Source organism: Scleropages formosus, chromosome 6 (genome assembly GCF_900964775.1).
Source record: "Scleropages formosus chromosome 6, fSclFor1.1, whole genome shotgun sequence".
Classification (NCBI taxonomy): domain Eukaryota; kingdom Metazoa; phylum Chordata; class Actinopteri; order Osteoglossiformes; family Osteoglossidae; genus Scleropages; species Scleropages formosus.
In genome coordinates, this window is record NC_041811.1 from 15564896 (window position 1) to 15590691 (window position 25796).

A 25796-nucleotide genomic window follows, 5' to 3' on the forward strand; every position below is an offset into this window, starting at 1 on the left:
TGAGTTCAGCTTCAGAGCTGAACCCTGTGTTCACTCAACTTCAAACGGCCTTTGTGACAACGTTGGTAGAAATGGAATTTCCGCATGTGGCAGTGACACGTTCCTGGTACCCATGCTAAGTGTCGCAGGTTTGAGTGGACTTCTTATTACTAAAAACAGTAGGATTACTTTGGGGTTCTGGACCATTCTCATGATACCATCTTCGCGGTGCTGCTCTGTGACAGCTGACAAGACGCCACTGGTTGTCTGCATGACCCTGTCGAGTGTGTTGTGGCTGTTCCCTAGGAGACAGTCTTCTCAATTGTCTTTGTGCCCTGTGCAGAAGCATGCAGAAGCTAACCCAGCTGGAAAGACTGGACCTGGGCAGTAATGAGTTCACAGAAGTGGTGAGTCCCAGTATGACGCTGCAGTAACATGCTGGTCATGTATCACTATGCCACTATTTCCACCAGACCTTTGTAGTTCATATTGCACAATTGAGCATTATGGCAGGTGTTGCCTGTTCCTTTTATGAATTTAATTACACAAATTTTGACACATGCACATACATTGTTTGAATTGAAAGTTGCTTAATTTGATAAACGTTAGTTTTTAACACAGGTGTCATTTAATGTGTGTTGAAATGTTAACTAATTTTCTGGTTTCTTAATTCCTTTGTAGCCTGAAGTGCTGGAACAGCTTACTGGAATCAAAGAACTGTGGATGGATGGAAACAGACTGACAATTCTGCCAGGGGTATTCTTGAAATGTTACCCATTTGCATTCAAATAGAACTTGAAAATGCTAAATCTGTGAAATGTGTTCAGGTCTCAGTTCCTACAATGTGTCAACTCTCAAAATGAATAGGTTTATTGTCTGTTTGGTTATTAATCTTAAAAAACACAGGGGATATTTGAGCAAACTAAAGTGTCAGCCGGATAAGACTCTTGCAAAATGACTTTGGACCAGAAATTTATTATACAGCTCTTTCAGCCCAGATTAGTCCGTAGTTGTTTTTCTTTGTCTTTGATTGTGAGGAAGTGTTTTCTAACAAATAGTGTTAGCCATCCTTTTTAAAGACCTTCTTTCATTGGTCTATCCCTCATAACTGCATACATTTAAATGCACATAAATAAACCTGGAAACATTTTATTAGTTGCACTTGTATGCACCCATGGCTACAGAACATTAGCTGTGAGGCTAGCTTCCACCTTTCTTGTTCAAAGGAAAAACACCTTTTCACGTTAGAGGATGTAAAAACAAGTATACCACAATTGTTTATTGAGGTTTGCTTAAATACCAGTAGTTTCTTTTGTAGAAGTCATTGTGCTTGCTGCCAGGGGGTGTATGTGTTTTCGAATGGAAACTGCCAGCTTGTTTCAAAGGGGTCAAACTTAAACTGTTAATTTGCTGTAAGTGTTTTGGGCAGCACGTGGTAATTGAAGCTGGCGTCCTTGTGATAAGATTAGCATGGCTGTGTTTGAAAGGCGGCAGCCTCCGAAAATACAAGCCATTTAACAGTACTTAAATGCACACATGGAAAACAGAAAGCTGTGTACTCTCTCTATTAAAGTCACACCTGTATACTTCAAGATACTTCTTGAAAAGCACTTTTATGCCTCTACGGGTAAAAGGAGGTGAGTGGAGTGCAGTGCTGTCGATGGTACAGTATCAATTGAAATGTTTTGGTTCGTGTTTCGTGGTGTTTTGATTAGCCGCCGTTTCTCGAGGGAGCAGCTTGTAGAATGCCGCGTAGTCAGCAGGAGTACTAGTGTCTCACAGGCGTGCAGTGGAGATCTGCCGGCTGCCCTCAGGCATTTTTAATTGCTTGGGAGGTTCCATATGCTGCTGAGCCCCCACCCCACTGCCACCCTAAGTGCAAACAGAGGCCATGCTCCCCTGCCACCTTCTTTTAATTATCCATTTCTGCCTGTTGCAGCCAACAGTATGTTTTCCCTGCTATTTCCTTCCCTCTGTATTGTTGGACCCTGACACTGGTGACCTTAAGTGGCCAAACTTCTGAATTTTCTTTAAGAATCAGTTCAGTTTAGTTTTTGTATAGTTCCTTCCAGTAAGTTTGATATTAGGGGTAGTCCTGACTGGAAATGTAGCTAACATGATCAGGAAGGAGTGCTGCTTTGATTTTACATTTACTCATTTAGCAGACGCTTTTGTCCAAAGCGACGTACATCTCAGCAAAAGTACAATTTATGCATCACATTGAGAGAAGGAGACATAGCTGCAGACATGAAAGTCTCAAGCAAACCTAATTTGTTCCCTACCACTTGCTGCACCGAGGTTCATCTTTCAAGTAGGTGCATAAGACAGACAAATCCCGATACCAACACCAATTTTTTTTATTATTATTAAATATTATAAAATACACAAATGAGCAGTACAGTAGCAGAGTAATGGCTGAATAAAGGTTGTATCTGGGGATGCTTCTGGAATTACGATGCGTGAACAGTTACACCATAGATGATCTGAAGAGATCTTGGGCAAAGTGGATCTGGAACAGGTGGGTTTCCAGATCCACTTTGCCCAAGATCTTTAAAATTGTGTACCACTGCACATGTAGTTTTTTAATAATTTAACATGTTCAACTTTAGACTAAGCTGACAGGTATATGTACAGTTTTGTCTGGCTGAGATATCTGCCTTTCCTTTTTCAGTATGTCAGTTTTCAGTTCCCATGTCTTGTTGTGGTATTTAAAGAATGATGGAGATGGTATTCCATTCACAGATGATTGGAACTCTGAAACAGCTGTCCTACCTGGATGTTTCCAAAAACAATTTGGAAATGGTGGATGAGCAGATCTCTGGCTGTGAAAACCTACAGGACCTCCTCCTGTCCAACAATGCTCTAACCCAGCTTCCCAGCTTTATAGGTATGTGCACATGTCCTGATTTTCTTGGAAATTTTAATGTTGGGACATCTGTGTCTGTGGTGTGGGTTTTATGATCATTATTCTACCTTTATCATGTGTCATTTCTATCAAAGGTCTCCCCAAGTCTTCATGAGCACACTGAGTTAATGGTTTTAAAGCTTATAGAACTTATAAAACAGGATAAATATATTAACATGAACAAGAACAACTGACATCTTATGTAAATTCAAGTTCAGTGTCAAACTAGAGCTGAGATTCCACAGTCCCAAGGTGTCCTGCAAAGAGGGTAGTCTTTAAGAGGTCTGTGCAGTTTTGTCTATTTGGAGCTTTGGACTGGGAGAACTCATTAATCTTTCATTAAAGTGATAAACTCCTTTTTGTGACACATGGAAAAGGTTTTAATAAAATAGAAATACTACCTACCTTGTAATGCAAAAAAAGCTTGCTTAAATTTAATCTTTTTTCTTTTTCATCACAATTTTCTCATACCTATATAAAGTATGGATGGCTACATCGTTGAATTCTGGATTTAACCTTTCCGTTATGTTCCGTTATATTTGTCAAAGAATAATTGCACCTCTTTGACCAGTTTATCCCCCTCTGTTCCCAGGTTCTTTGAAGAAGTTAACTGCTCTGAAGGTGGATGAAAACCAGTTGATGTACCTTCCGGACTCCATAGGCGGGTAAGTAGCGTTGCTCTCCCTGTAGGCACCTTGACAATTGTAGTCATGTAGCTCAACAGGACGCAGGCCCTTGGGAGACATCGAAGACCTCATTACTGATTTTGCTGTCATCGTATGTGCACATTTGGCTTCTGTCTCTATAGATCATCTTCTTCCTGTTTTCATATGGTTTTGTTTTTTTTTTTTTTTTTATTTTATTTTGGAAATGTGCATATTGTTGTGTGTGTATATACACATACACACACACGTGTGTGTGTGTGTGTGTGTGTGTGTGTGTGTGAGCGAGCGAGCACATTTAGTTTAATGGGGTAAATGGTAGTTCATGTTGACCTTGAAGAAGTTTACATTAATAAACATACTTTTCCCCATGACTCTCAGTAGTAATATACATATTAGTATTTTTCTGGATTTGCCATGTGTGTTTCAGTACTTCATATTTTGCCTAAATGTTTCCAAGTGTTCTGATTATCACTTATGTTAGGTCATATTTCCAAGGTCTGGGATTAGGATATGGCTTCTGGGTAGATTTTAGATACAGGAATGCAATCTCTCTGGCTTAATCACAGCAAGGATTGTAAAGAGCACTGATGTAAACCTATTTAATCTTTCATTTAATTCATCAGTGTAACATTTTAGCCTCAAGTTTTTGTTGATTCCCTTCCCCCTTCCGTTTCTGGATCCTGGCTTTTGTACACACACACACACACACACATTTTCAGAACCGCTTGTCCCATACGGGGTCGCGGAGCCTACCCGGTAACACAGGGCGTAAGGCCGGAGGGGGAGGGGACACACCCAGGACGGGATGCCAGTCTGCCGCAAGGCACCCCAAGCGGGACTCGAACCCCAGACCCACCGGAGAGTAGGACTGCGGTCTAACCCACTGCGCCACCGCGCCCCCAGTGAAACAAAAATAACATTGAGGTTTTAGGGTTCGTGATGTATATTAAAAAGACATGAATGACACTGCCACGTGGTGCAGTGTTTTTGCTATGTGTAGCCCTCTTAGCAACCTGGCTGCTTCTTGTCAGTGCTTCTATGTCCGCCAATCCACTGCTGCTCCTATATGCCACAGTGGAGGGGGTTTTTGTATGCCAGCCAGATCACTTCTTGGGAAATACTGACTAAGAGGTGTGCATGTGTTCTTTGTATTTGCTGTGTTTAAAACAGGTTTAGCAAGCTCATTTTGTGTGATCATTATATATGCTTCCTGAAAAGTCCTTCGTCTTTACCGATGACTGACCCCTGTACTCTGTTGTGTTCTCTGTACTCTGTCTGCACAATACAATATAAGAAATCTACATGGTGAAACTGGTTTTTGGATGTGCCATGATTTTTGAGCCTTAAACTTCTTTTGTATTTATTTATTTATTTATTTATTTATTTATTTTTAATATCCGGAACATTCATTCTGAAGCCCTTATTTTGAGTAATGCAATGATACTTTTTTCTTCTTTATGGCATTCAACTCTTACTTCTGGAAGGCATACAGGATTCAGCATATATAGCTCTATAATCTTTTTCCATAAAATAGTTTTCAATATTTTTATCCACATTATTACATTAATAATTAATTAATAGATTGGGAAATGAATCCTGTGAATTAGCCCTTATAACTGAGTTTTGTTGCACTTTATTTGGCTGTTTTTAGTAACAGCTTCTCTTAGCACAGTTTTACCAAAGGTAATCACTTAATTGCTTCCATTACCCAAGGTGAAACTGAGCTTGTTTATAATGCTAAAGTTTAGGAGTGACTTCCTAGGTTGTGGGCCTTACCAGTCATTAAGGAACAGATAAAATGTCTTTCTCTGAGTTCATTTGGATTTCCCTATAAGCTTATCCGTAAAGGCTTAAACATCTTAGATTTACATTTGTAAATGTAATGTAAATTACATTAAATTAATACATTGTAAATGAATATAAATGTAAATATTTTAAAGGCCCTTTTGGTAATTTCAGATTCAAATGTAAATACAAACTGTATTTTAAAACCTCTGAGTTCTCTTGAAACCATGCAACCTTTTTCTGAGAGACTAAATACCCAATAGTCTGTGATAAATGATTCAGTTGGAGTCATTCAACAGTCATTCAGCCTAAAGCAGCTCGAGGGCAGTGTTAATTGATCCTGCTAAATGTCATGTCACCCACTCTCAGTGCTGATTGACTGTGCTATGTGACACATGTTCCCCTCTTTCCCAGGCTCACAGTCCTAGAAGAGCTGGACTGCAGCTTCAATGAAATTGAAGCACTGCCCCCATCCGTTGGTCAGTGTGTCAGCTTGCGCACCTTTGCTGCAGATCACAACTTTCTGACCCAGCTGCCCCCAGAAGTAAGCATAGCCCCATGAGAAAAAGCTACGTTATGAACAAAGCTGTAATCCTACTGTTCTGACTTTAAGAGGTACAGCGGTACCTCTTTCTCTTTCTGCTGCTATTTCAGACTAATTTTACTGTGATGTATTTTTGCACAGTAAACCTATAAAGGGTCATCCTGACAAGTGGTTCATTAATCATTGTTACCCGTGTTTGATTCGGCATACAAAACATTCAGTAAACCAGAAGAGAATAGGACTCTGATTATATGCCACCCACATGTACATGTCGTGTTAATCATGCCAATGTGCTCTTTCAATAAGGGTTTCACATTATTAAACACTCACACCCACAGGTGGGCAGCTGGAAGAATCTGACTGTGCTCTTCCTACACTCCAACAAGCTGGAGTCCTTGCCAGAAGAGATGGGGGAGATGCTAAAGCTCAAGGTCATCAATCTTAGCGACAACAAGTGAGTCTGTGCCTCCATGCAGTATATTTTTGAGTATTTTCCTATGCATGTGAATATTCTTTGTACCTTTCATGATAGACCAAACTTGCAGTTTTTGTAACTTGCAGGTATATGGCAGAATACATTACTGAAGGAATGGTGAACTGCCTTTCTTAAGGGTGCAATATCTGATTTTTGGGACTTGAACCAGCTGCTTGGAATAAAGGCACATTGTAACCGGCTGCAAATTCCTGCTAGGGTTTCTCTGATGCATCAACAGGTTTTGGAGGATAGCTCTTGTGCTTTCATCATAAGAAAGCACCCAGCCTTCAGTTAGACCGGTTTCCCTTGATTTCTGTCATCTGTGCTGCATATGGTTTTGAGGAACATTGCACTCACATGAAATGACTATCCCTTGGAGATAAGATCATTAAAGAAGAACACAAGAAGTTGTAGCATGCACAGCTATTTAGGAGATAAGTGAAGTTCTGTATTATTGGCATAGGGCAACGGCACACTGTTTATTACTCCAGTTTGTCGATTGATCAGTTATCGGATATTGACCAGTCAACAGAAGATCCTCTGGCGTGGTCATGAGAAGAGAGGTATAATAGCATACTTCTGAGGGAAGCTTAGTGTGTAGCAGTGTGTCCTGGAGCACTGCAGTTGTCAATGTGAAGTTTAATGCCTCCAAATGCCAGGGGTATATTACTACACACATCCACATCATCTGAAACCGCTTGTCCCATGCGGGGTCACGGGGAGCCGGAGCCTAACCCGGCAGCACAGGACGTAAGGCTATATACTACAGTATATATTACTACAGTCGGCATCAATTTCTGTAAACCTCATCATACTGGAAATAACTGGATAGTATATGACTCAAAAATGTGGGTAATTTGTTGAGTTTAGGTCTCAAGTACTACACTGGGTGACATTAGACTAGACACAGTTCACCTTAATTTCTGAAATGTGGTTCTGTATAAATGTGAGTGACTGTTTTTCACTTGTCAGTTTAAACGCACCTGTACAGTCCTCAGACTTTAATTATGCTGTGGTATTACTGGATGGGAGTTTGTGTTGTTTTTTTATCAACTGTACACCTTTCTTTGGGCTTATTTTTTAGGCTTTCTCTGAACGAGTATCACTCATATTAATGGCAATGGATGATTAGGCCAAATTTTTAAATAAGGCTACTTGTTTCTGTTATCCATAGAGATTTTTGTAAGGACTTGGAAAGAAATAAAACATCAGTTCTGCATTGCTTTTTCTTTTGAACTCTTCTATATACTTGAACTCATTAGCTGGGTTTTAATGGTAATGTTCGTCACAGCGGAGCTGCTGTAAGGAATTTTTCAGTAATTAGAAACAGGAGACACTGCTGCCCTTGTTTGCGTGGCGCGGTATATCCGCTGAGTGTGGCAGGGCACAAATATGTAGGTTTGATGTGGCAGGAACTTTAAGTTGTTTCCATGCAGATCTCAGATCACTGTAACTCATGACGTCTAAGGTGACGTCTCAGATGTGAATGGAGGGGAAAAAGTAAAGCTCTGAACATAACTCACTCATGGTATTATCTGCTCTTTACTTTGTTCTCTAGTGTCAGTGCATTTCATCACATATCAGCTGTTAAAATCAAAAAGACAAAATTATGAGCAGGTCGCCAACATTATTGCTTAAGCTTTTGAAGCTAGGTTTAGGCATTTTTATGCTGTATGTCTCTTTGTCCTTTTAAAAATGAGTCAGCTCAGTCTGTTCACTTTCTGGATGTTAATGTTTTTGTTTTTCCTTGCACTTAATTCCTGTTTTACAGTTGTAAATTGATTCACAGCAAACAGCTTCTAATTTTTTTGGCTTTATTTTTAAATACAAGACTGTCTTACGTTACCCATGTTTGCATTGTAAAACACATTACAAGAAGCAGTTTTTATAAATAATCCAAAGACATGCTGTTCAGGTGGATTGCTGACTCTACGTCACCCATAGTGTGTGATTTACAGAGAGAGTGTGTTCCACTGATGTATGGATGAGTGACCCATTGTAAGTAGTGTATCTAGCAGCGTAAGTCACCTTGGGTGAATAAGGTGTGGGTTTATAACACCAAATAGTGTTCATCGGAAGTTGCTTTGGAGAAAGGTGTCTGCTAAATGATGTAATGTAAATGTAATAAATATTTGAACCACCCGTTTCCTCTCAAAAACTGACTTTTTTTGGGGGGGCGGGGGGGACAATGGTTATGTGAATATGGTACTTTCCAGGTACCTTAAATTGCTTTTACAGAATGCTGTGAAATATAAAATATCAGAGTTTAATGTGAATAGGGTGGGAAATATTTAACAAATGATTAAGACCTCTGCAGTAGTAGTTGATAGTGTGTAAAGTAAGTTTTTTTTTTTTTTTTTTTTTTTTTTTTTTTTTTTTTTTAAATATTTTTTATGAGGTTTGTCTTTGAAAGTTTCATACTGGTGCTTCATCTGGTTTTTGTAGCCCAGGTTTATCGGAAGCTCACATTTCATGACTCAGCAGGCAAATCTTTGTGGTCACCAGCCTGCGTTCTGTCAAGAGGAAAGAAAAAAGCTCATTTGTTCCTGTAAAGCCAATTTTACCATTATCTGTTAACTCATGCATAATGTGCAGATAGTTACCCCTTTCCTGTGTGCAGTGCATGATTTTTCCCTGTGTGCACCTACTCTGGAGTATTTCATCACACATGATTTCACCATACAGATCAAATAATAAAAATGCATAAGGTGCAACCTAATCTAAAGCTAGAGGGAAGGCTTCGTTTGGTCTTCTAGTTCATTAATGGGTTGTTCTAGTTTGTAGTTTATTTCATTGACATTTGTTTCCTGTTTTTTGCAGGCTGAGGAACTTGCCCTTCAGCTTCACAAAGTTGAATCAACTCACCGCTATGTGGTTGTCAGAAAACCAGGTAAGGCCTTGATCTATGGACATCAGATCACTGCTTTGTGTTTGGGTTGTTCTGCCACTACCTTTTGTTTGAGTCCAGTCACTTGACGTGTTTGGAGTTCTCTCTTTTACATTGCATATTTGGGATATTTCCATTGATCTTGTCATGAAGTTTTTGAGGTGTGCTGAATTATATTCAGTTACTATGTTTTAAACCAGTGGTTTGGTTGTTTAACTATGGCTGGATGTTATCTAATGGAGTCAGTCTCATTCACTTTGTCACGGAGATTGGCAGAACTATGTAGATGGGGGAACTCTTTTGAACATTGGTAGAGTGTCATGGATGAATAATTTTACAGTCCTTACAGTCAGGCACGTAGCAATCATCCTTTCTTTTTGTTAATATTTCTGTCAGTCATTCACACAGGATAATAACGTGTTTATTTATAAGCAGGTACCACATACCACAGTGGTATTGCTCCAAGGTTGATTGATTTTAAATTGGGTAGTACTGGAAAATCAGAATATTTTCCATCCATCCATCTTCTGTCCCGCTTGTCCTAAAAGGGTCGCGGTGGCAGCAGGGAGAGCAGAGAGGCCCAGCCGCCCCTGTCCCCCGCAACTTCCTCCAGCTTAACCTGAGGGATCCCCAGCCGTTCCCAGGCCAACTGTGAGATATAATCCCTCCAGCAGGTCCTGGGCCGACCTCGGGGCCTCATCCCAATTGGCTGTGCCTGGTATACCTCCGAAGGGAGGCGTCCAGGGGGCATCCTTATCAGATGCCTGAACCACCTTAACTGGTTCCTCTCAATGTGAAGGAGTAGCGGCTCTACTCTGAGCTCCTCCTGGATGTCCGAACTCCTCACCCTGTCACGGAGAGTGAGTCCCAACACCCTGCGGAGAAAACTCATTTCGGCCGCTTGTATCCACGATCTTATTTTTTCGGTCATCACCCAGAGTTGATGACCATAGGGGAGGGTAGGGACATAGATCGACCGGTAAATGGAGAGCTTCGCCTTATGGCTCAGCTCCCTCTTCACCACTACAGTCCAGTACAGCGACCGCATTACTGCTGCCGCTGCTCCCGGTCTGCGGCCGATCTCACGCTCCCTTCTTCCCTCACTCGTGAACAAGACCCCAAGATACTTGAACTCCTCCACCTGGGGCAAAAACTCTCCCCTTACCTGGAGGGGGCATACCATCGTTTTCCATGAGAGGGGCCTTGGCGTGGCGGAAGGGCTTGCATCATCTAAGGATCTCCAGAGCTATGTCGTCAGGAGCATTATGCTCTTGGTAGGGTCTCCCAAGACGAACAGGTCTGGAGTGAAGATCCAGACTAACACGATCCAAAAACCTCCATGAAAAATGGAAACAGAAGAACGTTTACCCTGCCTGGAATAGGGTCACCGGGACCTACCCCTGGAGCCAGGCCTGGAGGTAGTGTTCCTAGGCGAGCGCCTGGTGGCCAGGCAGCCCACGTAGCCCGGCCGGGCTCAGCCTGAAAGGCATCGTGGGGGGGCCATGTGGGTCCACCATCTGCAAGGTCCAACATGGGGGTCCGGTGCTATGTATACCTGGTGGCGGGAGGTGGCGGGATGGCGCATGGCGTCACGGCCCCTCGCGACGAAAACTGGCTCTTGGTACGTGGAAAGGCTATTTTCTTGTAACTAATTTACCTTCTTGTACGCATATAATATAGGGATAGTGGTAGCGCATGTATTTATAGGCTTAAAATCCTGTTAATAAACATGTAGAACTTAACCTTAAAGCCAAGAAGGGAATTTTCTAATCAGTGGTAGTTAAAATGGAGAAACAAAGCTTTTAAGAATTTGCTACACCAAGTCTAAATAATCTGTATGGGCACACTTAAAAGCTTCCTGTTCCAGAAGTGGTTGAGATGGTCCCAACTGGAGTGCTGCTTTGGACAAATGAGAGAGAATTTATTTGCTCACCATTCGGCACATTGCTGAAATTGGAGAGGGCAGTATGACAGTGAAGCAATCGTTTACCGAGTGACTTAGCCCTACTAGAAAGAAAGTGAGATTAGTGATCGCCTGCATAGCGACATTTTTTTTTCCACCTGCCGTAAAGATTTCATTGCCCAGAAACAGTGGGTTGTGTACTCCCAACTGGAAATTTCCCCTCACCAGATGGGTTGTTTATTGATCATCATCGACAACTTCTCTCAGGGAGCCCCATGAGGAAGCCAGACATCTGTCACGGAGCTGCGTCTGGCACCAGCACTTTCATCAACATACAGTGCTTTTCCTCTAACCTTAAGAGGCTTCCTGGTTCAGTCCGGCCATTTGTCAACTTAGAAATTTATCGTTGTGAAAAGTAATATAATATAAAATGTACAAAGTAAATAAAGATGCAGTATACACAGTTAATCTATATGCTGATCTTTGTGATTTGTTTGGAATTTCATGTCAGTTAACTTGGAAACATGTTCTGAGTTCAGCAGAAAAATTCAAATTCACATGGTGTCCAAATACTTGAATTGTGTAAAATCCTGATATTTAGTAGATGGTCTTGGGTATTACATGTCTCATGTAATGAGACATAGCTGCTGAACAATTTCAAATATCTGGGAGTTGAGTAGAAGTTTTGTTTTGATACTGCTCCAATGAATTGCATTACCTCATGGAATGACATGGAAACTTCTGAAACTTTTTTGCTTAGCATGTGAATAAAGATGGGTTTACATTCAGTAACTCCTTAAATTAACTAGTCAAATCACAATGAGGTCATTTTAGAGTCAGAATAGAATAAGTCATAAATAAATACATTTTTATTGAGGTTCCACCACCCCAGTCTGCAAACAACGTTTATCTTGTAGAACCATGTTGTGTCTGTATGGCTTCAATTCAATTCCTGTTAATGAACTGGAAATAATTAATTTGCCTTTGAGGTGTAATTGTGCATTGGAATCTTTACCATTATTTGTTTTTGTTTATGGAGAAAGGAGCAATTGAAGTTTCAGAAGCCCTACACTGATGTATCTGCTGGCTGTTCCCAATGTTTGTTCCCAACACATTGTTGGCATTGTTTCCCCCATATTAACGTCATCCCCAAATACATTTTTAAACTTCAGGAAAACGTGAAATCTGTTAAGTAAATAGTTGTTCAGCTATTTATTCTTTAGCTGTTTGTTTTGAGTTGATATTTTGTTGAAAATACTGGAAAATTCCTCTGTGTTTATCTGCCTTCTTAACCTTGTAACATCCCTATGACTTTAATGACCCCTATGCCAAAATATCCTTGATTTCCATGTCTCTCACTGTGTACCTCTTTATATTTAGGCTAAAACATTACCTTATCTGTTATTTTGTGATATAAGGATTTTATGACTGACCTAAGCAGAGGCAAGACGTGCTCTTTTTTCCACCTCATTGCGCCATTTGTTACTGTTCTGCACTTGATTTTCAATGAGTTCTGATGATGCGGTGGAGATACAGCCTTACTGGCAGACATCCCTGTCTTAGCTGGGGAGTACACCAAAGCGCTTTGTGACTTCCTTGTGCTGGCAGTATTCCATGTTGTGCTTTGACTGAACCAGTAAAATATTTTACCTAATTGGGTACAGGAGTTACTGTTTCTTCCACAATTTGAATTAAGCACTGCAATGGGCAAAGGCTGACTTGCGAGCTTGTTTTCTACTGGAAAAGCTCAATATCTGAACGCTTGGAAACATGTCTAACGTTGCCGCAACACCTTAGAACTCACACAAATCCTCTATATAAGCAAAACATGTAGCTAAACGAAAAAGCGGCGTTAGGTTCTGTAAGATGAGTGACTTTGGTGGTCTGGACTCAGAATGTCTTTTTCACATGGAAAATTCGTGTTATCTAAAAGTAATTTGCTTCCTGCAGTCCAAGCCGCTCATCCCCTTACAGAAGGAGGAAGATCCAGAGACGCACAAGACTGTGCTCACCAACTACATGTTCCCGCAGCAGACGCGCACTCCTGAGGACTGTAAGTGTCTGAAGAGCGGGAAGGAAGGTTATTCATTCTGTTTAGCCTGAAAACACTGGCTTAATTCTTAAAGCTTAGTATAAGTTACCATTTCCTACAAAATCTTTGTTGTGGTATCCTTTCATTTTGTTCTCCTTCAGTACAAAGGAGTACTGCTTTGCTACCTTGCTATGCTAATTGTGCTTGGAGACCTCAGTGCTGCCCCCTGCAGACTCTCTGTGCGCGACCACTTTACTGAAGTGTCAGTTGGTGCCAGCAGGGTGTTCAGGGGAAACCATTCCAGTTTCACCGTCAAAGTGTAAAGATATTGTTGGCTTTTTACTATCTTAAAGCTTTTTTTTTTTTTTTTTTTTTGCTGTGTGTTGCTGCATCATGGTTATTACTCACTAATATTTTAGTTTCGACATTATGTTGCTGAACTGACACATTTTGGTTGTAGTGCGAGCATAGCTTGTAGCCATGAGCAGCATAGAGATTGTGTACTTCCCACCCTAGTGTCTTCTAGTTTGGGACTGATATAAGGCATGGTGGGCTAGTAAAGTAATGGAAATGTGACCTCACTCTGCCGTATGGTATTAATAAAGCTGTAATGCCTCGGCACAATTTGATAAATCTCATATGGTAGTGGCCTGTTTCTCACTCTGGAATAAAGGCTAAAGGGACACATCATTGTTTAAAAATCCCTCACAGTAATGCCCATTTCCCTAACTCTTAGATAGGAACTATGGTTACTGTCCAAAGGATAAAAGCAAGAACTATTTTGACAAAGACTACAAATTCTGTGTCCAGTTGTCAGTTGATAGACTTTCAATAATTATGTTGAGAGAAGGAACAGTTTGGATCTAGCAGTAAAAAGTATAATGAACACAACTTGACAAAAGCAACAGTGCTACTTATTTTTAGCTGTATACATTCTTATTAAATTCTACAATTAAAGTTTACCTAATTTTAATATTGGAAAAACTATGAATTCTTTATTGTTTAAAATTGTAATGGATACATTTAAATGTAAAATTTGTCCATTGGATTTTCTGTTGCCTTTGTTTAAATGAAACAATGAATCACAGCAATGAATGAATCTTTGCTGTGTGGAATGGAAGCAAATTTAAGATTAGAAAGCAGGGCTGACTTCCTCGGGGGAAACCGGGATTAAAGGCCTTGACCTGTATCCTAGCAACCTAACTTTACTCTTCCACAAAAAAAAATACTGCACAATGAAATGAAATCCATTGCACTACAGTTCATGAACATCCTGTATCCAGATGTGATTACTATTATGAAAGTACATTGTACTAAATCTTCACCAGTCATTTAGCCTGTGAACCTAAATAAGCATGCACGTAATCACAACATGAGCATAATTTGTGTCACTGCTTGTTGCTCTCTGATATCTTTTCCTTTTTCCAACATGTCCACTTTTAGACACGCACAACTCGGACAATGAGAGCTTCAACCCTTCTCTGTGGGAGGAGCAGCGCAAGCAGCGTGCACAAGTTGCCTTTGAGTGTGACGAGGACACGGTTCGGAGGGATGCACCTCCACGGGTTAGTACCAGGCTTGCAATGGTGCACTGAATCCATTCATCAGACCCACACTGATGCTGTTCAACAGACTGTGCCTTGGAACAGTGCCAGTTTTATCCCTGTGGGCAGTGTTGCTTCTGTAGTGTCACACATTATTGCTACAGTAAACCTCCAGTTGTGTAGTTTTCAGAGAACCTGGTTAGCATAAGGGAGTCTAAGTATTTTTTGAAATATATTTCAAAATTGATGGACACAGATAAGTGCACTTGCTGAATGTGACTTTTTTCTGCGGTCATGTTTTTTGTTGCAGCAGTGTCATTGCTAACACACAGCTGAGGGGCACTATACTGTACTGGTTGGCGTAATGTGTTCCAAAATGTTGCTAACTGCATTTGAAGGTCTATGCAGTTTCTGCTTAAAATGGCCTCCTTAATTGTTCATCTTCCATACTTGTCAACACAAATTGTGATTATTTATTCATACCAAATATTTATGAAAAAAACCTTTGCCATCCCAATAAACTGCATTTGGGCACTATTTTTAGTCTTGTTGGGGCTCATAATAGTCTGGCCCACAGTGGCCTAGTCAGTCCAACACAAGACTGGCTATGCTTATTCAAGTTGTCCTTCAGCAACAAGTTTTCATGGCCTCACGTTCTAACATCACGTTCTCCCGTCCAGGAGGGCAACTTGAAACGGTACCCAACTCCCTACCCCGATGAGCTAAAGAACATGGTGAAAACAGCTCAGTCCATTGCTACCAGGCTGAAGGAGGATGAGTCTAGCGATGAATCTGGCAAAGATACCAAGCATGGCGAGAAGGCACACGTGGGCGTACGAGATGTAGGAGTTAAGGTCTGTTAAACCTAACCCCCCTTCACACCCTACCTTTGCTACCTTCATTATTGTTTGTTTCTCAACCTTGCATTATTATAGAATGTGTGAGGCCATTCTGGAATTATCTGTAATCCATAGGGCATTCTCTTTTGAAATAACACTGTTGTATAGGAATATTTTGTGAGTTCTCAAAAATGCATTAGCAGTCATGTAAATGTTATTCAATGTCAAATCAAGTGTATTGTTTAAAAATGTTACTGTTTTGCAAGCTGAAATATGTTGCTTCTTGCTATTACAACTTTTTCCTTGTGGGTTCTTTGAATTCATTATTATGTGAAACTGTTCAGCCACTTTGACTGGTGGATACAGGTTCATAAAGCAGATTATCACAGATACAGCACAACATATTTTATAGAACCCTGTGTCTAATTGTTGTAAGCTCTAGAATAGTTGTTTACCCTTGTTTTGCATGGCCTTGTCTTGTTTAATGGAACTCCATGTTGTGAGTCATCAAACAAATGGCCTTTATGTGTCTGAGCATTGTTTTTTTCCAATGTCAGGTGGTGGAGAACACTTGTGCTAATGGCAAAGCTGTAGAAACGGAACCAAAGGCACCTGTAAACAGCATTCAGAACTCCACTACTACAGAGTCGTGGGACCAGGAGATCAACAAGACTCAGAAGGTCCTGATAAATACCTCTGACAACATGAAGACTATGGTGAATCATGAGGACACACTAGAGGTACTTTTCAAGCATGTCGGCTTAAATATGTCCTGTTCAGTGGTAGGCTTTAGCTCTGCCATTTTATCCTTGTAGTAGGCACTGAATTTACATGTGCTAATTTAGCAGACGCTTTTCAAAAAAGTGACATACATCTCAGAAATAATACTACTGAAGATATATCAACTGACAGGGAAATCTAGATGTGCACACATTCTTTGGTATGGTACATATAAAGTATACTGAAGACATCTTACCATCCAGCTAATTAATCAGTCGCTATACTGTGGTTACATTAATAACCTCATCAGTAACTGTAATGACCTTAAAAAAAAAAAAAAAAAAAAAAGAAAAGATGTGATCCCAAAAAGAAATTAAAATCCTGTTATAAAATATCTGCTGATGGGAAGAAAAATAATAGCTTTAAAGGAAGAACATGAATTTTCTTTCATAACTGCTTTATATGGCTGTGGGGAGGAGAACTGTTATTTGCAGCCATACTCTACACTCCTTCTTTGTTTTGTGAATCATGTGATAAGCTGTCATTGTTAGGTAATTGTCATTTAGATTTTCACAGGCTGCAGTTTTCTCGTGATTGAGGTCATTCATCATGTTTTGCAGCTCATTCTTCTCTAAATTCCCCCCTCATTCTCCTACACAGGGGTCTGAAGAGCTCTCCTCTGAGGATGATGAGATGAAGGTGGCAGAGATGCGGCCTCCTCTGATCGAGATTTCCATAAACCAGCCCAAGGTTGTTGCACTGAGTAAGGATAAGAAAGGTAGGTACATGTTCCTTGCTTCATAGACTTAAACTTATCATTACTTGCCATGCAGTGTTCAGGCACAGTTAGTACTTTGTGTAGTACAGTCCATAGCACTGATGCAGTCTGTATACTGACAGATGACAGCCGGGATGCAGACTCCTTGCTGGACGAGACTGCAGCCAACAGCAACCAGAACAACAGCAACTGCTCGTCACCCTCGCGCATGTCTGATTCTGTGTCCTTGACAACCGATAGTAGTCAGGATGCCTCGTTGTGCACGCCTGAGAGAGAGGCCAAAGTGCTCTTCATACCTAAAAGCAGGTGAGCAGCTAGAAAGCCACCCACAAGCCTGTGTTCAGATTTTCAGCTGAAGGATTTGTTTTAAAGGTTCTTTCCAAACTGGTTTTTTCAGTGTGCTGAATGTGAAATAGCTCAAGAACCACTGAGTACAGACAGGTAGTGTTAGTAATACTGTAAGCAATATACAATTAACATTAAATTTTGGGGGATAAAGACATAAGGCAACAGACTGGGAAAATAATCTCCTACAAGAGACTTTAGAATGATATACTCTGGACATTTTTCATTCATAGATGGAATACCTGTATTTGGGCCAAATGTTTATTATTAAATTGTGCATTGATGTACTTTCTTTTCAAAACATCTTTTCTCCATGGTATGAAAATGGAGATAATGGAGAATCGCTTATATATTTTCGGTGTGGTAACTGTATGTATCCGTTACTATAAAATGGTACAGTAGAACCACAAAAGAGATGAGTGCCCTTGTCTTTTCTGATGAATGTAACATTCCTGCTTCTGTTTAGTTCAACACAGGAGGATGAGAATCAGAACCAGCTGAAGAAAAGTGAGTCGCTGCTGCAGAATGGAAATGGGTTGGACACGTCACTCCAGGCCTTGCTGAAGAGCCGACCAGGGTATGAGTCAAAGCCAGAGAAGACGGGCGGTTTGGACGTGTCTGTGGAGGAGAAGCTTTCACTCCTCAAGGATGTTGACCTGAATAACTGCCTGGGAGACTCTTACAGCAAGTGGGACCAGATCAACATGAATGTGTCCACGCAACCACCGGACAACCTGATTCAGTCCATCAGCCAAGAAAGCACCAGCGGCCCTCCCACAAGAGAGAGCTCCATTGACGCCAGTGTAGTAAACAACAACAACAACAGCAGCCCACCTGTGGAGTGTCTTCAAAATGGCAGCCAGGATTCCAGCTCACCACCAAAGTTGGAAATGGTGCGAACGGCAGCGGTGGGCGTGACGGCGAACAGTGAGGTGTCGCTCTCTCGAAGCACTGAAGAGCTGTCTCCGCAAAAGAGGGTCCCTCCTGCACCCGTGGCCAAGTCCCAGAGCATCTCCAACATTGAGACGGGCGGCATGAAGTTGTACGGCATCGATGGCGACTGTGGGCCCCATGAGGCCACACCGGGCAGGGCAGGTTCAGCTGGTGCACAGGGGCAGAGCATCGTACGGAGCAAGTCTGCCTCTCTACTCAATGACCAGCCCCTGCAGGTCTACCCTGGCTCCTCGGCCTCCTCCTCTGACCTGCTGCTGGCCTCCAGACCAGCAGTGCCAAGGGTCCCGGCCCTGTCCACTGCACCCCCGCCACAGTACAACATCCAATATACCAGTAGTACTGTGCCCAAAGAGAGCCTGTGGGCTCAGCGCACACCCATTCCACCCGAGCAGGCCTACCTTCCACCCCAGCACTCCATGGCCAACACCAACTATTCGAACCGCAACCATGCCCCACCATACCCACACCAGCGTGGTCCACCTCTAACTCCAGACATGTGGGCCAAGGACAGGATGGGTCCTGGCCACTCCCGGGGCCCTTTGCAGCGCCAGAGCAGCAACTCTTCTGCCATTTCGATTGGTTTGGGCGACCCCCGGCGTGCAATGCTTCCCGATGGCGACTACGTGACATACCGAGACATACACACCTTGGGTCGGGGGCCTCCACTGGTAGCCCAGAGTACGCAGCGACCCCTTTCTGCCCGCACCTACAGTATTGACGGACCTGGTATGCCCCGTCCCCACAGTGCCCGGCCACCCGCTCATGAGGTGCCCGAGCGGACCATGTCGGTCAGCGACTTCAACTACCAGCAGGTGAGCCCCAGTAAGCGGCCCAATGTGCGGGTGAAGTCGGAGCATTCGCTGCTGGATGCACCGGCCAGTGCCCGGGTACCCCCAGACTGGAGGGATCAGGTGATGCGTCACATCGAGGCCAAGAAGATGGAGAAGGTAGGTGTCCACCTCAGCCACTTTGCCTCTGTGGGAACACAAGAATATATTCGGACATGCAAGCCACCTGTGGTCACCCCAGAAGTGTTTGGATGTGTTGCCCATCTACAAGCTTTAGTAAATCTGTCGCGAAGTTCTGACTGTTGTTTTCTTTCTGTATTCTCTGGCATTAATCACTGTGCTCCTACATTTCAGTGTGTTAATTAGAAAACATTTTTCCAGAGGAAATTTTGAAGGGTTAGATACATTTAACGTCTTCATTGATTAGCTGTTTTGGTGAGATATCAGCAAGAAAATAATGTAATTTTTCTGGTTTTTGTCGCGTATTATTTTGATCTCCTGCATATTGTAATCCTTTCGTGTATATTATGTCTCAGTTAAGTAGGTACTTTCGGTGCTTCATGACAAATATTAAATGAATTATGGAAATATGAAGTGAACAGAGCTGTTACTAACACATTCTGCCTGTCAGCTTGCGTGTGCTCGTGTGTCTCACCGCATGTGATGTCAAGGCCGTTGGAGTGGACGCTGGGATGTGTTTGTCTAGTGTGGGGAATAGGATAAGGGTTTTTGCATGCCCACTGAAGTGTCCGTGTTAAATCTGTGTCCCCCACCCTGCCCCCTGGTCCTTGCGCAGAGCATGCTCTCCAGGTCCTTTAACACCAGTAGTGCTACCACTGTGAGCAGCTTTCACTATGACAGCTGTAGGGAGGTGCATGCTGGGGATGGAAGGCCTTACGGAGCTCACGGCTTCTGTGTGAGTACACCCCAAAACCCCAGTGGCTAGTCCTTAGGCCCCTCTTGATGCGGACCATTCACACTCCTGTTCATTTGCTTGTCTTAAGCTGTCTTAACACTACTGAATGTTTCCTGAAATACATAAAATGGCTTTTGTTGCTCCATAAGTATCAGTATATTTTACAAAATAAAGAAGTGTTTCATAACGTCACATCAAGCAAGTTTGGTTCCAGCTATTGGTTTAGCTCCACTTTGTGTGCTGAAGCTCCAGCCTTTTTTTGCATTTTTGGTGACTTTCAGAGCAGCATATTCTGTACCAACAGTAGTGGCTATGCGCTCTCTCCTGCTTAACCAGCATCAAGTGTGCTCATCAGAGTAATGATGTGCAGTTGCACATGGTTCTGGTCATTTTTTTAACACTTCGAGCCACACATCAAATCGCAACAGTGCTAGAATATCAGTGTGAAGCTGGCTTTCTTTTCAGAATTTTTTACAGAAATGTCTAGCACTTACTATTGTATGCACAGCATTACACGTATGTTCTTAGAAATGTCTTTTGTGTAGTCTATGAAATATGAAAGTAATTTGGACAAAAGAGAAAATTGCTGTTAGATTTGTGTACTTTGTTTGCAGTAGTTAATTTGGTTAAGATCCGGGCGTGCTTTCTGTCACTTGCAGATTTGCAGATCATGTTTTGCTTTGAATGAGCGCCATCATTTTCACATTTTTTCTGAGCCAGAGACAGTGGAGATGGGAAATGCTGTGAGAGTAGAAGTGCAGCGTGTGGAGAAACCGCAGGGTGTATGCTTGTCGCTTTCATCTCAATGCTTATAGCACCAGAGGCATGACTTTTGTAGACCCTTTTTTTCTCAGTTTACTTAGCCCAGCTGTCACCATCTCTCTCTCTGTCTCTTTCCCACTCACTTTTTCTCTCTCTCTCTCTCTCTCTCTCACACACACACACACACACACACACACACACACACACACACACACACAAAACACTATAGGTCACCATAGCAGGAAAACTCTTCCCTGTTATTACCATCATCTAAAAGGTTCCATTTCCAGCAAGCCATGGAGTAAAGTGTAAAATACTGCAAGATATTGCACCTTCAGCTCTTGGGAAAAGACTGTGTTGGCAGTAGGGTGTTCTTTGAAATGAATGTGTCAAGAAACAGCAGTTCAGTAAGCGCTTTTGTTCTTCACTCCACAGGAAGATGGTTTTGGATCCCAAGGGCAACAAGGCTACTCCATGGACACCCTCAGAAAAGTAGGTTAGATCTGAACTTAGTAGCTGAACCCTTTTCTGGAGAGAAGGAGCAAAGTTGCAATGAGCTGGTGGGGAGCTGCACCATGGTTGTGTGTGCTGTATAGCTGTAGATTGTCCTGATAGTGGGCAGGAAGGTGGACCTCCTACAGAGCGTCAGGTCCACTTGTGGTTAATTAAATCTCAGTAATGAGGTTGGCCTTGAAGCGAGTAGTGGATTGAGCTCTCTCCTAGGACTGATAACACACCTTGTTAAGGCTTCTGATGAGGCTCTAGTTAAGTTGAAAATAAATAATGCTATAAAATATACATCTAAATTTTGTATATAGTGTATATGCATTTATCACATGTATCTTCAGAGTTCCAAATCAGCTCATTTTATATATTCTCTTTCTTAAAAACAAGAGGACTTACAAATAAGGTGTCACCTATCTAAGCACATACTGGAGCAAATACCTGCATGTAGTGAATAGAGTACTTTGGCATGCATACACGTTCCTTCTTGGGAGCTTAATAAGCAGCATTGTGTTTAGCCTGCACGTTGCTTGGTTGTGTTGAAATAAATAAGGGTGTGGCATGTGTGTCCCAGAGAGTCCTGAGAACTCAAGCAAGGAACAGGTAGGTTCTCATACTTTGTGCTAATGAGGGCAAGAGAAGAGATGCACCCTCGAGCTTCCCTCCTCCTCTTTGCACTTGGACTTTCAGATCAAACACATTTCAGCTCTGTTGATGCTTTTATGTGGATTATATTTATGTTTCCTGTCATGAGTGTGTTTGGGGTTCTGCAAGAAATGTAGTGCCACTCTGTTTTTAATTAGTAGTGACAAAGTTCAGTTTTTTTTTTTTTTTTTTTGAGTAATGAACCATGACTGTGAAACAGCTGTGACTTTATTGCAGCTCATCCACTGAAAAAAATTTTCAAAAGTTTGGAATCACCCAGAAATATTCATGTTTTTTGAAACAATTGCAGTGAAAAGACAACTCCAGGATGCTGGCCTTAGAGGCAGATTTTCAAAGGAAAAAGCCATGTCTGAAACTGAAACTGGCAAATAAAAAGAAAAGGTTAAAATGAGCAAAAGAACGCAGATACTGGACATTGGTACTGGCATGTACTGTTTAAGGAAGCAGCCAACTGAGAACCTGTAAGGCGTCTTTCTCAAACTGCAGACTCTGATATACTTACCGTCTTGCACAGTTGTGTGTCTGGGCTTCCCACTTCTTTTTGTTTCCTGGTTAGATCCAGGTTGCTCTCTTCTTTCAGTAGAGTAATGGACACCTTTGTGTGAAATCTTCCGTTCCTTAGCAGTCGGATGCATGGAGTAACCTTAATTTCACAAAACAGCAGTAGACTGGCATGTTTGTTGAGAAAGCTGTTTTGGTTTGCTTATTTTGAACCCAGAAATAAACACAATTACAAAGGTTTCTCTACCATTGGGACCATTACCATTAGGACTCTGGAGTACTGGCTGCTGAAAATGGGGTTATGCAGTCATAGATGAATAATAAAATATCTATCAGTCATTTCTGGCAGTAATAGCCACTTCAACATAGTAATATCTTTGCTATATTATTAATCAATTTAGTGTTACCTTGATTTAAAAAAATCTGTAAATAAAAAAAAAAATTCTTTCAAAAATATAAACATTTCTTGGTGATTCCAAACATTTGAACGCTAGTGCATATGGATTATTGGATGTTTTCTGTTGGGAGAAAAATTGAAGACAAAATGTAAAAATAGACTAAGCAGGCAAGTGTCCTACTTAGAGATATGACAACTGTGTTTGCACTTGAAACACCTTCCTGTTGAGACGGGTCTAAGTTTCATATCCATGGACCAGTTGTGGTAAATTGTACTGAATCACTCTTTGTCTGAAATGGCACAATTTGAGTATTTTTACATTAGAAATTTTAACCTGTATCAATCATGGAGGTACATGTATTGGTAAATGAAACCTTATTTCCTTTTTTTGTCTGTGGTGGACATTGACAGAAATGGCTGTACTTTTTCACATCCTGTTTGCTTTGACTCAAAGGAGTCATGGGGGTTTATCAAACTTTAAAAGAAGGTTTATTAGGATGTTTTGAAAGACTCTTAAATCAGTCTTTCAAATTATTGTGTCTGCTGTTGAGAGTGCACAACAGCAGTATTTTCAAGTCATTCCATGTTTGGGGAGTGCCCATTGAACATTTTTTTTTTTTTTCTTTTTTTACTGATTTACTGTTAAAAATGGCTGAAGAACTGAATGGGTGTCAAGGAGAATATTTCAAAATTTTTCAAATATTCAGTGTTAATGCAGTTTTTAAAGCAAATATTAATGCAGCATTAAAGGCAAAATTCCACCACAAGAATTTTTTGTATAGAAATTATAAAAGGTTTTCTCAGTTTCCTGAAAAACCCATTTTTTCCTGAAACACCATAAGGTGTTTAATTTTAGTCATAAAATATAGAGACAGGTGTGCACTTTAGATGACCTGTAAAGCCATGCCATGCTTTCTGTGGAATGTGTAGTCACAGAGCAAAGACCCATGAGCAAATTTTCCTCCTGGACCTTGATGGTCTTAGTCCACATTGAGTGTCTAGAGTGGTGTAATATTTATTTAAGCACATGTCCAAACATTATCAGGTGTTGATATGAGAATGCGTGTTAGTAGGAACAATTTTGATTGCGGGGACACAACGCAGTAGTGACAGCTTTGGCATTTCAACTGTCATGCAGCATTTTCTAAAGTAAATATATTAAAGAGCAGTTACTTTTATTTGAGTTAAGCCATGTGTAAACAAATGGTTTATTTCTATTGCAGCTTTGCAGCATCTGAGCTTAATGCTGAATAACAAATGTTGCTCTCTGCCATTTTTCCATTTTTTTGTTGTGTGTTGCTTCATCAAAGTTTACATATACTTAAAGGCCTTACGTATACAGGCCTTTGTTATGAACGGTGTGATGGACTAGATAATACTAGTATTTTAAAGGATTGTAAAACTAAATTTTGAATTTCATTTGGCACTAAGTTCTGTTCTCCTTTTGTTCACCTGTACAGATATAAATAAGGATACGAATATTACTTTACGTACATGCTTCGAACTGTGTCAATAACTAAGACAGTGCATAACCTAAAGGCATCAAAGCAAAAAAATTTCCTTTAACAAAAAAACTAATGCCAGTGACCCCTGCCTGCAGAAATCACCATTAATGTCAGTAGCCCATAAGGGGACAATCCAATAAACCTAATGGAATTGTGTCATAACTTCATCCTGTCGTGCCTGTGGCCAAGTGTTTCAGTGAGGCTGCAGCCAGACAGTCCAAAATACAGCTGATCCAGACACTAAAAGTAGGCATTCCAGAGCCCATAAATCTGAGACTTCTGCTGAAAGCAGGGATTCCAGCTGCTTAGTATGCTTTTCCTAGTAGCAGTCAGTTTCCTTTCTGGCCTTTGGGGTTGACTTGTTGCTGCAGTTTAGCAGTTTCAAAGTATTTAAATAACAAGCAGTTACTGAAAAGTTATACAGTGCTTATGATTTATTAACATTGAAGAAATAGGTGTGCTTAGCATACATGTGGAATTGTTTTGTTTGCAATTTTTTTTTCTTTTTTTTGTTTTGTTTTGGCTGCTCTTATTTGAGGCCTGTAAAGACTATGTTCAGTTCATGTGTGAGAGATGTTAACCATGCTCTGCAGGTGCCTTTAACAAATGGCCAGATGTGTCCGGCACCTCGTCCCCAGATGACCTGTAGCCAGGCACCCATGGCCCGGCATCCGTCCCGCGAGCAGCTTATTGACTACCTGATGCTGAAGGTGTCCCAGCAGCCCCAGGGGCCGCCCCGCATGCCCCATGACGTCTTGCAGCAGGAGGTACTGCTTGCGTCCCTGTATCCCAGTGATTTGGTTTGGTTTTCTTCTTCCGCTCAGTCATAAGCAGTGAGGAGTGACCTTATTACATATAGCACGTTCTTTGAAGACCCTAACCCTGAATTTATGTGGGTGGAAGCTTTAATGTGTACTTGGTGGGCTTCTAGCCTTTTTTCTGTTTACCACATTCACAAGTGACTTCTGTAACATGCGTAAGTAATTGATTTGCTGAATAATTTGACAATTTATACATCTTGGTCATTTTTCTTGAAGCAGTTAAGCTTAAGTGCTACGATTAATATATAGTATTAAAATTTCTTTTTCAAAAAACAGGTAATGTGAAAATGAAGAGTTTTGAAGTAAAGCTCTATACGGTGGGGGGGCAAGTTCTGATTTTTGTTAAACTTCTCCAAGGAACTAGGGAGAAGGATTTGTGGTTTGTGAATTCCTGTTGCGTTCTCATTGTAATCTCCGTTGAACAGAAACAATATGTTCTGGTTCCCCACGAGGGAAAGTCGTAACTGAATGCTTAATTTCTTCGTCCAATGCTCGCACATGCGATAGCAGTCTCCAGCATCCATTTTGTTTCCCTATTGGAGGAGCAGCCCTGGCGAATGGCACCAGTGTTGTCTGTTTAA

General features: G+C 41.3%; 1 protein-coding gene across 2 annotated transcripts in view; it reads left to right on the forward strand.

The window, feature by feature from the left end:
* erbin (erbb2 interacting protein) overlaps positions 1-25796 on the forward strand; it is a 74182-nt gene that overhangs the window by 44206 nt on the left and 4180 nt on the right. The window contains exons 7-23 of one of the 2 annotated variants that reach the window (XM_018744817.2): positions 323-386; positions 661-735; positions 2722-2866; positions 3477-3549; positions 5749-5878; positions 6217-6332; positions 9174-9243; positions 13094-13196; positions 14619-14740; positions 15400-15573; positions 16116-16298; positions 16939-17056; positions 17179-17362; positions 17868-19302; positions 19940-20059; positions 21257-21313; positions 24988-25161. In XM_018744817.2, coding sequence (XP_018600333.2) covers positions 323-386; positions 661-735; positions 2722-2866; positions 3477-3549; positions 5749-5878; positions 6217-6332; positions 9174-9243; positions 13094-13196; positions 14619-14740; positions 15400-15573; positions 16116-16298; positions 16939-17056; positions 17179-17362; positions 17868-19302; positions 19940-20059; positions 21257-21313; positions 24988-25161 — 3343 coding nt within the window. The remainder of the gene's footprint in view (positions 1-322; positions 387-660; positions 736-2721; positions 2867-3476; positions 3550-5748; positions 5879-6216; positions 6333-9173; positions 9244-13093; positions 13197-14618; positions 14741-15399; positions 15574-16115; positions 16299-16938; positions 17057-17178; positions 17363-17867; positions 19303-19939; positions 20060-21256; positions 21314-24987; positions 25162-25796) is intronic. The other variant, XM_018744816.2, reaches the window with a different exon arrangement.